The sequence below is a fragment of the Pan troglodytes genome, chromosome 12, assembly GCF_028858775.2.
Source record: "Pan troglodytes isolate AG18354 chromosome 12, NHGRI_mPanTro3-v2.0_pri, whole genome shotgun sequence".
In the NCBI taxonomy this organism is placed as follows: Eukaryota; Metazoa; Chordata; class Mammalia; order Primates; family Hominidae; genus Pan; species Pan troglodytes.
The window spans coordinates 36,459,148-36,472,751 of record NC_072410.2 but is presented as its reverse complement, the minus strand read 5'-3'; the positions used below and the strand labels follow the sequence as shown (position 1 = coordinate 36,472,751).

Sequence of the window (13,604 nt, the reverse complement as noted above, 5' to 3'; positions counted from 1 at the left end):
GAGTGCAGAGAAAGGCAGTTCCCTCCTGATACTACTCGGCTCGTTTCTTCAGATTCCTTTTTTACCAAGAAACCTAATCTTAACTCTTGCACGTTCCCTACTGGGAAAAGCATGTGCTCAGCCGCCAACACAAACAGCTGCTCTGCTCATCAATTATGGTTTTCACTCTAAATTAATGAATTGCCATTCTAGTCATAAACCAGGCTTCTGTGAGTTTAGTCAGAGCAAAACAATTTACCAGGGTTTGATCTCTCTCAGAAGAGCTGACAGAGTTGTTTTCGCCCCTGCAAAGTGAAGGATTAGACCTTATACCACAGTGATCCTGGTAAGGCCTCCTTCTCTGGCACAGCTTGCAGGCGGGAAAGGGTTGGGAGAGGGAGGGCTAGAAGAGGCTGCTTAATGCTTTGCCCTGTGCCAAGTCAATTGAGAATCAGGAGGTTCTGTGCTTGCAATTTAACAGCTATTTATAGCGTGCATTCTGAGATTCTCTCACATATTCCACAGACCCGGTCTCCAGAAGAAAAATCGCCCCCCTCTGGAACTCCCTGCTTACGAACAGCAAGGTGCAAGCCCAGGCAAGTTGTTCTGGGAAAGTGGGAGATTGCGGGGTGGGGTGGGGGGTGAGTTCTGGTTGCAGTTGATCTAGAGATGGTTGGTTTCATCATAAACACTTCTTGGGAAATCTGAGAAAAAAAATACTGACTTTCTAAGCCCACCTTGAATTGTTTCTTTACCTTCGCCAAACCTGCCAAGAGACATCTGAGTAAAAGAGGCAAAGGCATGGCTATTACCCACCCCACTGTTCAGATGAGGACACTTAGGCTCTCGGAAGTTTAAGCTACTTACCCAGCACTGCATCATTCAAATGTCAGAGCCAGGACTTGACCGACCTCGGTCTTCTGATGCCAAAATCCACACCTTTTGCATTTTGAGTTTGTGTCCTGTGTGGGGAAGGACACCCTTCCCTCACCACCCACCCAGCAGGTCTTTCTCAGTCAGCGGTGGTCTAATGGTTCTCCTGCCTGAAGGTGCCCAACACATTCAGAACTGGTGACTAGGGCACCCAGATCATCCAACAGTAATTGAGATTATGCTCTGACCAGTAAGTCCTCCCAGATCCCCTTCCTATGTGCTCACCTTCTGCAATGTGCTACAGGAAACAGATATAGGGGCCGGGCACTGTGGCACGCCTATAATCCCCGCATTTTGGGAGGCCGAGGCAGGCAGATCACGAGGTCAGGAGTTCGAGACCAGCCTGGCCAACATGACGAAACCCTGTCTCTACTAAAAACACAAAAATTAGCTGGGCGTGGTGGCACACACCTGTAATCCAAGCTACTCGGGAGGCTGAGGCTGGAGAATCTCTTGAACCCGGGAGGCGGAGGTTGCAGTGAGCCGAGATTGTGCCACTGCTCTCCAGCCCGGGCGACAGAGTGAGACTCCGGCTCAAAAAACAAAACAATGAAAACAGATATAGGATGATAAAAATCCTCTGCCTTCAAAAGGTTATAGAGCAACACAGCCTGAATTGTGGATTTGGAATGAAAGAAATGGAATGGGGACAGAGCTGCAGAACCAGGAACCAAACCCAGGTCTGCCAGACTCTAAAACCCGTGCTCCTGCCTGCGATGCTGGACTTTTTCTCCATCACGGTGCTTTAAGGTCTACAGAGTGTTTTCCAGACAAATAAATCAAGGCTGAGAGAGGTGAAGTCACCTGTGGCTTGTGGCACAGCTGAGAAACCTCCAATTCCAGATGCCACAGCCTCTTGCCGTACCTCCCTGCTTTTCTCACCTCAACGCTCTAGGTCTAGGCAGGGGAAGGTCTAGACAGAAAAGAGGACTCCTGAGATGTCTCATGAGAACTGTGATGAAGGAACTCCTTTTCCCTGCTTCCAGTGCCCATAGCACGGAGGGCATCCCCTTCCCCCAACATTTCACACCTGACCTGACTCCAGCCAACCCCCTCGAAAATACACAGTGCTACTTACATATTCCTTAATGTCCTTTGATTTCACAGCCTTGTAGGAATAATACGCAGGGTAAAGGGTGCCAAATATAAGCCTGGAGGGAAGAGAGACAAAAAGAAATACGATTTTTCATTTATCTTATTTAATGGAAAATGTCTGTCTTCAATGCCAAGAGCAACTCTCTAAGCTACAGAAAGTGCTGCTGTGGGGCTTGATTTATTTTTATGAATGCCCTGAAGGTGTTCTGCTCGTGGTTGGGGCATCCTTGGGCACCTCTATCTTCTGTTAAAGCCCACACCCACCTCCCTTCAACCTGTGGTTTGGCAACATGGAAGGGTGGTTGGGGGTCATGGAAGCCAAAAATGGGGATGTGAAGGCACCAAGACCCCTGAAATTAGAGGCTGCCTTTCCTCTCCTGCTGCTAACCCCCCTCTGAAGCTCTGTTAAGCCTGCAAACACCTCAGGCTTCTTTCTCCATCAAAACCTTTCCCCTCAAATTTCACTCCCCTTGGACTTGATCTCAGCATCCTGCAGCTAGAATAAACTCTTCACATTTCATATTGTAAATCCAATCAGGCCAAGCCCTCCTCCCACCAATACATCCCATCTTGCATTAGCCTGTTTCTCATTGCTCTTAAGATGAAGAAGCAAAAATACCAGCAACGTGACACTGTTTGGGCAGCAGCTCTCACTGATCTATGCTCAGGGCTGCGTTGGGTCACTAAATGATCTCATGCTCAGCCCTGCCTCTCAGGACCTGAATGGCAGAGTTCCACCTGCCCTCATTCTCTCCACCATGCACTATCCCCCACCCAGAAAGCCTTTGCCTGTGCTGTTCTCTCCTTCTGGAGTCTTCCTTCCCCCTTCTTTATCTGGTTAATGCCTGTTCATCCATCATATCCCAGCTCCAATATGACTTCTTCCCTGGCCTCCCTAACTAGCTCAAACCTCCCCACTACACTCATAGCACAATGTACCTATTATCAGGGTGTTCTTTTATTGTTGTTTGTGTGATGCTTTGACTGACAGCCCTCTTTCCACAGCACTGTAAGTGCCTTGAGGGCAGATAATGGATCTGTTTTGCTCAACACTGTGTTCCCAGAACCTACCCCATAGTAGGCCCTCAACAGGTATTTGTAAATAAATGAATCGAGCTGGAGGTTTAATCTTTTCACCTGACAGATGAGGTCACCCCAGGTGCCAACTTAAGGCCAAGGTGACTAGGTGCAGGAGTGGGCCTGGCCCAGGCACTATATGAGCTGACATCTCCTGTAACAACCCCACAGATGGAGCTTTCAGAGTCCCTGCAAAGAGCCAGCCTAGTTACAGAAGACACCACACTGAAGAAACCCAAAGCTGTAGTTCACTGGGTATTGAGAGGCTGAACTCCTAGTCCAGAAGCAATTTACCAAGCAGGGGTCAGCTTTACCATGAGCACTGTTGCCAGGGAACACCCTGACATTCCACAATCATCAGGTTTCCAGGGAAAACAAAGTTAACTGAACCAAGTCCGTTTCTGGCACTGAAAGGGAGAGGGCTGTTAACTCTTGACTCACACAGACCTTGTGCGAAGTGCTTTAGAGCTTTATCCCACTTAGACTGCCTTGTCCAAGGGAACCCCTTTTACAGACAGGACTCCAATGCACGGAGCAGCCAGTCACTTACTTGTCTAAGGCCTCATGACCAGTGAAGGGTAAGGCAGGCGCTGGAGCCCAGCCAGGCCAGCCTCCTCCAAGCCTGGCTTCTTGCGATCACTGTGCACTACCTTGGGGAGCAGCCCACCCTCCAGGAAGGCTGAAATGACCTGTGTGAAGAGCAGGATGAGCCACTGGGGGGATGAGAGAGTAGTGTAAGGAAGGGGAAAAAGTAGGCCTGGGGGTGAGGGGGAAACATTTAAGAGAGGGTAGTGCCAAAGACAGCAGGCAGGCCAAGGGGGAGGTGGCTGGGGAAGCCTGCTGGGTTTGGTCATCGCCCCCTTGGTGAGGAAGGTCCCCACACTCCTCCACACTGCCTCCTTGCCTGCCCCCTCCTAAGCATTCTCAGGTATCCAGGAGCCTCACTTCCTCGGGGAGGCCTTTCCTGACCTGGTCACCCCCCCTGAAGGTTGGGCTCCTCTCCGTTTTTAGCTCCTGTACCTGCCCCTTTCTTAGCTCTTGTCCACTGTATCCACTTGGTCAGCTCGGGGTGCATCTCTCCCACAAGACTGTGTGTTCCACAAAGCCAGAGATGGCGTCCCTCATTCATAACACACCCCTGTGCCCTGCACAGCAGGAAGGGCTCAGTAAGTACGTGTTCACTGTGTAAAGTATCAGAATGGGGAAGCCAAAGCCAGCACCATCCAGGGAACGCTCGTGACCTTGGGACTGAGGTCTCGGTAGCGAGGTGGACGCCAGACAGCACCAGGCTGATTCAGCAAAGCCTCGGGCACAACGCCACGGACTGGGGGGAAATAAATACACCACTCCTCAGGCACAGGTGCCATGGTTATTACCCATGTCTGCCAGGATGGTTTCCAGCCCCTGCCCTGGGACAGCATGTGAGCAGCAGAGGAGAGACAGGTGGGAAGTACAGTGCTACACAGGAGCTGATTGATGGGATCCCCGTGAACCCCAGTGGGTCGCGACACCCTCTGAATGGTCACAGAGCAGGGAAGGCAAGACAGGAAGGCCTGTGCTAGGTCAGCTGGACTCTTCTGGAGTGAGCTGGTTGCCAGCATCCTCCGCCTGGCTCCTGTGTTACAGCACAAGGTCCCTACACACAAGTTTGCTTTTCAGTTTCTAAAAGCTCAGTAACACTTAGCATCTCACTGCCCTGGGGAAGGGGAAATAGGATGAAAATGGTCAGTTCTTCTTAACCTATTTTGGAAATAAGAAATAATGAAGGAAGCAGGCTCAAGCCAAAAGGGCTTGGTACTTCCGCTCCTTCAGACCAAGTACCCCCACACGGCCCTTCTCCACCGGCCTCACTGGCCTTGCTTCCCACCCCTCCCTCAGCCTTGGGTTCACAGAGCCAGCAGCTGTCCCCTGATTAAGCCACATTCACTTGCAATCTGTGACTTTCTGGCTGCTCTTTCTTCTGTCTGAATGTTAGCACGGGATCTTTCCCAATCCCACAACTCTTTTGTTTTTCCTGATAAAGCGCCACTAATCCTTTAAGACCCATCTCAGAAATGCCACTTCTTCTGTGAAGCCTTTGGTTACTGCCCCCTCAGTTTTCTTGATACTATTTAAGCCTGTGACCGGCCTTATGTAGTAGCAGCAATAATAAAACATTTAAAATAATATTATTATATCATTGAGTGTTCACTAATGCCAGGCACTGTTCCACAAGCTGTACTCACTCTTTCAATTAATCCTCTCAAATACATAGGGAAAAAGAATTCTTACTACCCCATTTTACAGACTGGGACACTGAGGCTTAGCATCATTACTTATCCAAGGAGACACGTCAGCCAGGTGCAGAGCTGGGATCTGAACCCAGGCAGCCTGACAACAGAGCCTGCCTTCTTCCGGGGCTGCCTGTGCTGGCTGAGTCTGTCTCCCTAGTCAGATCATATAGTCCTGGGCAATCAGGAGGGTCCCTCGTGCCTGGCACAGCACCTCCCCCTTTAAGTGGGTGCTTGAAATGTCTGTTGAGTAACAAGCAATTTCAATCTGTCTTCAAGGAACTCAGCCCACTTGCTAGACTCACATAACTTTCTAGGAAGTCAGAAAAAATGTGGTAAAATAAGAGGGTCTAAAGCTCCTTTAATGCTCAAGCTGGGCTCAAGCAGAGGGAAGATGGAAGGCTGGAGTGCCATCCTCCAGAGAGACCAGGCTCTGCACTAACACACTCCTCTCGGTTATCTCTGAACGGAGCTTGCACCTCACAGCTCTGCGCCCACCCTCCCTTCCCCTCACTGTCATTAACTGTTACCCTGAAGCCCCGACTCTGTGTAAAGGCTCCATGGATCTGCCTGCAGCATTTCCCTTATCTTTGCCCTTCACTCCTCCTCTTGCTCCAAGTTAGGGGTCTTCATTCAGGTTGCCTCCCCACCCACCTCCTCCACAGCTGTGGCATCGAGAAGGGAGCATGAGCCTCATGTGAATACTACACTCTGATGCAGTGGTTCCCCAGTGGGGTGATCTCGTTTCCCAGGGTAATCTGGGCAATGTCTAGAGACACTCTGGTTGGTTGAGAGGGTGCTACTGGCAGCCAGTGAGTAGAGGCCAGGGATGCTGCTAAACATCCTATCATGCACAGGACATCCCCTCTCAACAAAGAATCATCCATTCCAAAATGTCAATTGTGCCACTGCTGAGAAACCCTAGTTTCTAGACTAGTGTGCTGTTTCCTGGTCTTTGGGCCATGGACTCTTCACCAGACCATCAAGGGTCATTTTTTGAACCCCAAGGTTCATTTTTTTGAACCCCAAGAGTTCAAAAAATGTCCAGTGTCCCAAGAAAAACTGTAAATGCTCTGATAGTGGGGGATGGCCCCAAATGGTAAAGACCACATACGTAGCCTGCTGGCCAATGTCAGCGAAAACACAGCTCTGAAGTTGCTTATCAACTTCCTGGAGCTCTGGCCGGAAGAGAGAGATTGCTGACCTAGGGCATAACTACAAGCTGTGGCACTGCTGTTGCTGACCGTAGCCAAGTCCTCTGCAAACCATGAAACAAACTAGTATTTTCCACAGTCTTCTCAGGCATCCTAGAGTTGCACCAACATGTCCCAATCCCAAATTGTGCTAAAAATTTAAAAATCAATGCTGGCAATATATTTTTCTAAGATTAATTTTTTAAAATGTAAGAGGAATAACAAGCGTATTTATACAGCTCTTTATACCATTAAAAAACAAATCACACTGAAGAAATTGTATGTCACACAAGGGCTTCTGGAATGCTGTGTTTCTTGACCTGAGCACTTGCTTTATAATGACAAATATATATAAAACTGTACACATCTTATTTCATTATTTTTTTTTTTTTTGAGACAAAGTCTCACTCTGTCACCCAGGCCAGGGTGCAGTAGCATGATCTCTGCTCACTGCAACCTCTGCCTCCCAGGTTCAAGTGATTCTCCTGCTCAGCCTCCCGAGTAGCTGGGATTACAGGTGTGCGTCACCACATCTGGCTAATTTTTGTATTTTTAGTAGAGCCAGGGTTTCTCCACATTGTCGAGGCTGGTCTTGAACACCTGGCCTCAAGTGATCCACCCGCCTCAGCTTCTCAAAGTGCTGGAATTAAAGACGTGAGCCACTGCACCCAGCCTTATTTCATAATTTTTAAAAATGATGTACAGTACCCAAGAAAATAAATTTGCACAGTCTTCCAATTCATGAAGGCACACTGTTTCATCTGAGCATTAAAATGTATTAAAATTTACACTATGTTTTGTGCTTTGTGTTCTTAATAAAAATATAATTTTGAATTATGTTTTCTGAAGATACTATCTAAAAACATATAAATCCATTTTTATCACTTTTTATGAGCATTAATCTCCAAGACTGTTTTCGCTGTCTAACAGAAGAATGCTCCTTGGTTCTTCAGCTCCTTTTGGCATTCCAATAAATATGCTATAATTCTTAATCTGGAGAAAACTGTAACACAGAGCAGATATATTTGAAATCCCCTATATGTACTTTCCTGATACAATCCTTTTCCTCCTCCCCAAAACTCACCACTATCCTGAATTTGGTGTTTATCATTCTCACTATGTTTTTATTAACTACATGAGCCATGCATAAACAGAAAAAAAGTGTTTATACCTGTTTACATATTCTACAAATGGAATCACACTAGATGTATTCCACTGTGGTATGTTTTTTCATTCAAACTTATGTTTTTGAAATTCAATCCATGTTGACACTTGTCTTTCTAGATCATTTTTTTAAATTATTTATTTTATTTTTATTATTTTTTTGAGATGGAGTCTCGCTCCCATTGCGCAGGCTGGAGTGCAGTGGCGCAATCTCAGCTCACTGCAACCTCCACCTCCCAGGTTCAAGCGATTCTCCTTCCTCAACCTCCTGAGTAGCTGGGATTACAGGCGTGAGCCACCACACCCGGCTAATATTTGTATTTTTAGTAAAGATGGAGTTTCACCATGTTGGCCAAGCTGGTCTTGAACTCCTGACCTCAGGTGATCCACCTGCCTCGGCCTCCCAAATGCTAGGATTACAGGCGTGAGGCACAGCACCCAGCCTAAAATTATTTATTTATTTGTATTGACACAGGGTCTTGCTACATTGCCCAGGCTGGTCCCGAACTCCTGGATTCACTGATTTCCCACCTCAACCTTCCAAGTAGCTGGGATTACAGGTACGTGCCACCTGCATCCAGTTTTTTTAGATCCTTTTTAACTACTGTGTACCACTTTACTATATGAACATATTATAGTTTATTCTGTTGACGCATACTTAGGTTCCTTCCTATTTTTCCCCTTTACAAACAGGGCTGTGATGAACATTATTATACATGTCTCCTTGGGCACATTTGAGACCTTCTCTAGGGTATCTACATAGTGTGGAACTGCTGGGTCAGAATTTACAGTATCTTCCACCAGATAATGCAAAACCACTTGCCAGAATGACTGTACCAATTTATACTCCTTCCTGCAAGTGTGAAAGATTTTAATACTCCCCATTGTTGCCAAACTTATATAGTCAGACTGTTAGATTTTTGCCACTGTGATGGGTGTAAAATGGTATCCCATGTTTGTTTCAATTTGCATTTCCTCAGTGGCAGGTGAAGTCAAGCAACTTTTTATGCCTTTTGGCCATTTGGGCTGCTTAACTACCCTGTTTATATCCCTCCATTAGTTTATATTGTTCTTAGTGATTTTTAGGAATTCTTTGTGAATTTTAGGTATAAATCCTTTCTTGGACATATGCATTACAAATGTTTTTCCTCAATATAAGCTCTCTTAACTTGGTTTGTGGTGCATTTTCTTGCTTTCTAGCTTTAAATTTTATATAGACAAATATATCAGTCTTTTCCAGCTTTTTTCTATCTTGTTGAGAAAATCCTGGTCACGTATATTTTCTTACAAGAGTTTTAAACTTTTGCTTTTTCAATACTAGATTTTCATTCATTTGGAATTGATCTTTATGTATGATGTGAGTTAGGAATTCAATTTTATTCTTTTCTATATGGATCCCAATTGTCCCGTCCCACTGATTTCCAGTGCTACCCATCATACATAAAGTTTCCAATAGGCATAGGTATTATTTTCAGCTCTCTATTTGACTGATCTGCTGTCTAACCATGCATCTATACCACAGTGTCTTTATAATAACCATAATATTAACAACCATGACTTTATAATAAATCCTGATATTCTTAAAATTGTCTTGGCCATTCTTTTTTTTAATTAGAAATTTCAATGTAGAATCTTGGCTATTCTTGACCCTTTGTTTTTCTATATAAATTTCATGATAGTTTGTCAAGTCCCACATAAAACCTTATTTAGATTTTGATTGGAATTTCACTGTATTCATAAAATTTACTAGAAGAATCACCATCTTTATGGTTTCAAGTTTCCTCTTTGTGAACATGGTGGCCTCCATTTCCTCATGTCTTCTTTAATGTCTTTTTATTATATGTTGTAAATTTCTCCATAAAGATCTTGTACATGTTTTGTCTTACTGCTAGGCACTTTAGGTTTTGGGGGTTTTTTTGGTGGCATTGTGGATTTTTAAAATTAGATTTTCGAGTGGTTATTCATGGTATATAGGAATGCTACTGACTTTCCAGGCTGCTCTCAGAACCACTAACCTTTCTGTGGTCAAAAGCATTTGGAGTCTCAAATGCATTATGGTGAGTGAAAGCAGCAAACTCAAAGGGTGACATGTGTTATGACTCCATTTATATGCTCTTTCTTTCTTTTTTTGTTTTTTGAGACGGAGTCTCACTCTGTCACCCAGGCTGGAGTGCAGCGGCACAATCTCAGCTCACTGCAACCTCCACCTCCTGGGTTCAAGCTATTTTCCTGCCTCAGTCTCCTGAGTAGCTGGGATTACAGGCGTGCGCCACCACACCCAGCTAATTTTTGTATTTTTAGTGGAGACGGGGATTCACTATGTTGGCCAGGCTGGTATACGCTGTTCTGAAAAAGGGAAGTTTACAGGGAGAAAAACCAGATAAGTCATTGCCAGGGTTAGATTGGGAGGCGGGAGGTTGACTCCAAGAATGTGAAGGAATTTTGGGGAGGGATGGAGCTGCTGCATACCTGACTGTAGTGCTATTTACACAACTGTATAAGTTTGCCCAAACTCAGAATTAAAACCCACACTAAAAAAGAGTGAATTTTACCAATTTCACCACTATACACCTGACCTTTAAAAAAACCAAAGCATTCAGAGGAATTCACACTCACAAGTGAGGTATGTCGTGGCTCTCCAAAAGTGGATCAAGTTGACCTGAGCATCAGCCTCCAAGCTCTGAGACAACCAGTACCTTCCTGATGTCAGAAGGTCCATGTGTGGCAAAACAAGCCTTCCCAAAACCATAATCCATCTCCAAGACCCACTGATCCTCTAGCCCTGAAAGGACTGTCTCAGATACGCTGTGGGCCTGGGATCTAAGTGCTTGAGAAAGTCTGACCTTTACCATACTGCCCCAGGGAACATCCTCACTCACGATGGTTCTCTAGAAGCTTAATCTGGGAAAAGAGATCCTCCGTCTGAGCACACAGCTCAGGTTCCCATAGCACAGCAAACCACTTGGGCTTTGGTTGCCATGGGTCCCAACCCCTGGGCTTCTGCTTACTCACAGTGACTTTCTAACAGGCTGGAGGGAGAAAATAGGAAAACAGCAGAACTGGCCCACTATGCATTTTGGTTCCCTAAAGACTGTATTATTGTGACTTTTAAGCCATTTATTTTTGAGTGCTCACTTTTAACCTTCATGTGAGACAGGTATTATCATTTTCCTCATAATAATGAGAAAACAGGTTTAGTGAAAATAAATAATTGAGTCTCATAACTAGGGGAGGAAGCCAAAGTCAAACCCATGTCTAACTCCACTGCCCATCTCCTCACTGCTATGATGCACTGCCTTCCTGACTCTGCAGTACATGGCTGAGAGTCTGCAGCTGGTCTCTGAATGAATGAATGAGGAGTAGGAGAGTGGGAGGAAGACTGCTGCCTGCTTGGTTGCCTAATGGAATTCCACTCTGGCCCTGAATTATAGATTTACTGACAACAGGTGACAGTATAATTTCAGGGTTTCAAGCACATAAACTGTTCACATAAACGAGGTTCTCCCCCAACCTGAGCTGATCTTGGGAAAACAGAAACGAGACATGTCCTTCTTTTTCAACTTGGCATGTGATTCTGCCAGCCTCTCTGTAGTCTTTCCTTTCCCAGTTGGTTTCAGACCCTGCTCCTCTCTGCAGATTTGACAGAGTGAACACATACACAACTCTTCCTTGGGTAACCCACCTCACAAACATCTCATTTGCTTATTTCCTCAACTGATCTGCACTGTACCCCTCCGAGACAATGGGATTAATTTCCCAGTTTACAAATAAAAAAAACTGAGCCTCAGAGTAGTTGAGGGATATTCCAAAGCCCTTCTCCTATCCAACAAGACGCAAACCCAGGCCTCCTGTCTCCAAGTCCCTGGCCATTCCCCGTTCCATACTGCCTTTCTTAGCATGAAGAGGCAGTTGCATTGTTTATTTAAAGCTGTCTGTAATGTGTGCTGCAAAAATCCCATTTTAAGTTGGATTTTTATGCTCCCAAACCCAACTTAGGAAAGCACAAAACAGAAAAGTCTGATGCAAGCAGGAACAAACATTCTGTAAATTTCCAATTGATACTGTTCCACTCCACAATCCAATCCACACAAATCCCTCAACCACAAATGTCTGCCTAAATCTGTTGTTTTTGTTTTTAAGTCTTAATTGTAGAGATTCCTATTCTTAAGCAACCCAGCTTTATTGTATGTGGTAGAAAGAGGCTGGGCTTTGACTTCAGACCTGAGTTTGAATCCAGCTCCAACCCTGACTAGCTGTGGAGTGGCAAGCATGCTTCTTAACTACTCTGAACCAGTTTCCTTGAGCATAGAGACCAAAAACACCTACTTTCAACAGCCACTATGCAGATTAAATGAGGAGACTGTAGGTACAAATTTAACTTACCAGAGACACTCTAGATGAATGACAAATATCAGTTCCCCTCCCTTCTACAGAAACAGTAACTGCAAATGCTAATTCTTTTAACCACAAAATGTTTTTCATTCAATCATTAAATATGTGCTGAGCACCTACTGTGTGCCCTGGGCCATCTGTTAGGAAAGGCAGGCAGCAAGCAGATAATTATACAAATAACTGGTTATTGTCATCACAATAATTGTGATGAGTCCTGCTGAGTCTGTTTTGAAGAAGAGAGAAGATTCACTTACAATGACTGTCCTGTGGTTGCCTATTTCCCAGCTTATGCTCCCCTCCCCAGACCTGAGAGCCAGAGACCCGACCCCCAGCCAGAGGGTTCTGTGCTGAAGGGTTATGGTTTTCTCCTTCTGGTGGGCTTCATCTAAAGCCCCCCACATGGTATATATTTAGGCTGAGAAAAGGACTGCTGGGCCTTCCTATGTGCACCATGAAAAAGGGGTGGGGGGAAAGAGTGAGGAGCTCTTTTGATTGACTGGCAGGTGGTCAGCGAGTATCTGTGGGGTTTTCTGGGGACTTGTCTGCTCAGCTGGTGCCCTCCTAGCTCTCACACAGCAGGTACTGATGTCCTCTGCCAGGGCCCAGCCAACTTTGAGTGCATGTGTCGGTCTGGCAGAGGGTATCAAAAGCCCTGGGGAAGGCCATGGGAACAGGACAAACCTTTACTAATGCCCACCAGGCACTGTACAAGGCACTGATCCCCACAGAAGTCAGGTGAGGCAACTACTATCCATGCCCTCTTACACAGGAGGGACCTGGGACATTAAGAGGTTAAATTCATTCATTCATTCATTCATCGTTCGTTCGTTCATCCAACAGACATTTATTCAGTCCCTGCTCTGTGTCAGATTCTGAGGCCAACACAAGGTCACAGAGCTGCTAACTGAATGAGCTGGATTCAAATGCTCTATCTGGCTTCAAACTCTGCTCTTCTAATCCAACTTGATACCTCAAGGTCAGAGGTTTTATCTTCAGGGAAGTCACAACATGGCCAGGGTGCCAGGTGTATCAGAACAAGAAAGGTGGCAGGCAAAGCTGCGTGTGCTAAGTATGGAAAGAAAGACAAATGATGATGGGCAAAACTACGGAGATAGAAAACAGATGAGCTGCCAGAGGCTGGCAGTGGGGTAGAAGAAGATGATGACTACAAAGGGGCATGGAGGAAGTTTTGGAGGCAATGAACCTGTTCTATATTTACACTGTGGTTGTGATTACATGACTGTATGCACTTGTCAAAGCTCACAAAACTATACAGTAAAAAGGGTGAATTTCACTGTGTGCAAATTATTAGGAATTTATACAGACAATTTAATCAGGAAAATCAAGATTTGAATTCAAATTATACAGGAAAGTTCAGGTTTTTCCAGCCCCCTCACTCAGCTGTACTGAGGCTGCATCGCTTCTGTTTATAGTCCTATGACACCATGTGAACAAACACTGCCAAATGAGGCTGGTCTTATACGTTTAGTTACTGATTTCC

The 13,604-nt window shown here is 45.4% G+C and overlaps 1 protein-coding gene across 4 annotated transcripts in view; it reads right to left on the bottom strand.

Annotated features, from left to right (window-relative positions):
• The window catches only part of REEP1 (receptor accessory protein 1), a 123,655-nt gene that overhangs the window by 66,072 nt on the left and 43,979 nt on the right, over window positions 1–13,604 (bottom strand). For 3 of the 4 annotated variants that reach the window (XM_001137937.6, XM_009442797.4, XM_054678576.2), the window contains exon 2: window positions 1,991–2,063. In XM_001137937.6, coding sequence (XP_001137937.1) covers window positions 1,991–2,063 — 73 coding nt within the window. Of the gene's footprint in view, window positions 1–1,990; window positions 2,064–3,144; window positions 3,353–13,604 lie in introns of those variants that run through there. The other variant, XM_016948901.4, reaches the window with a different exon arrangement.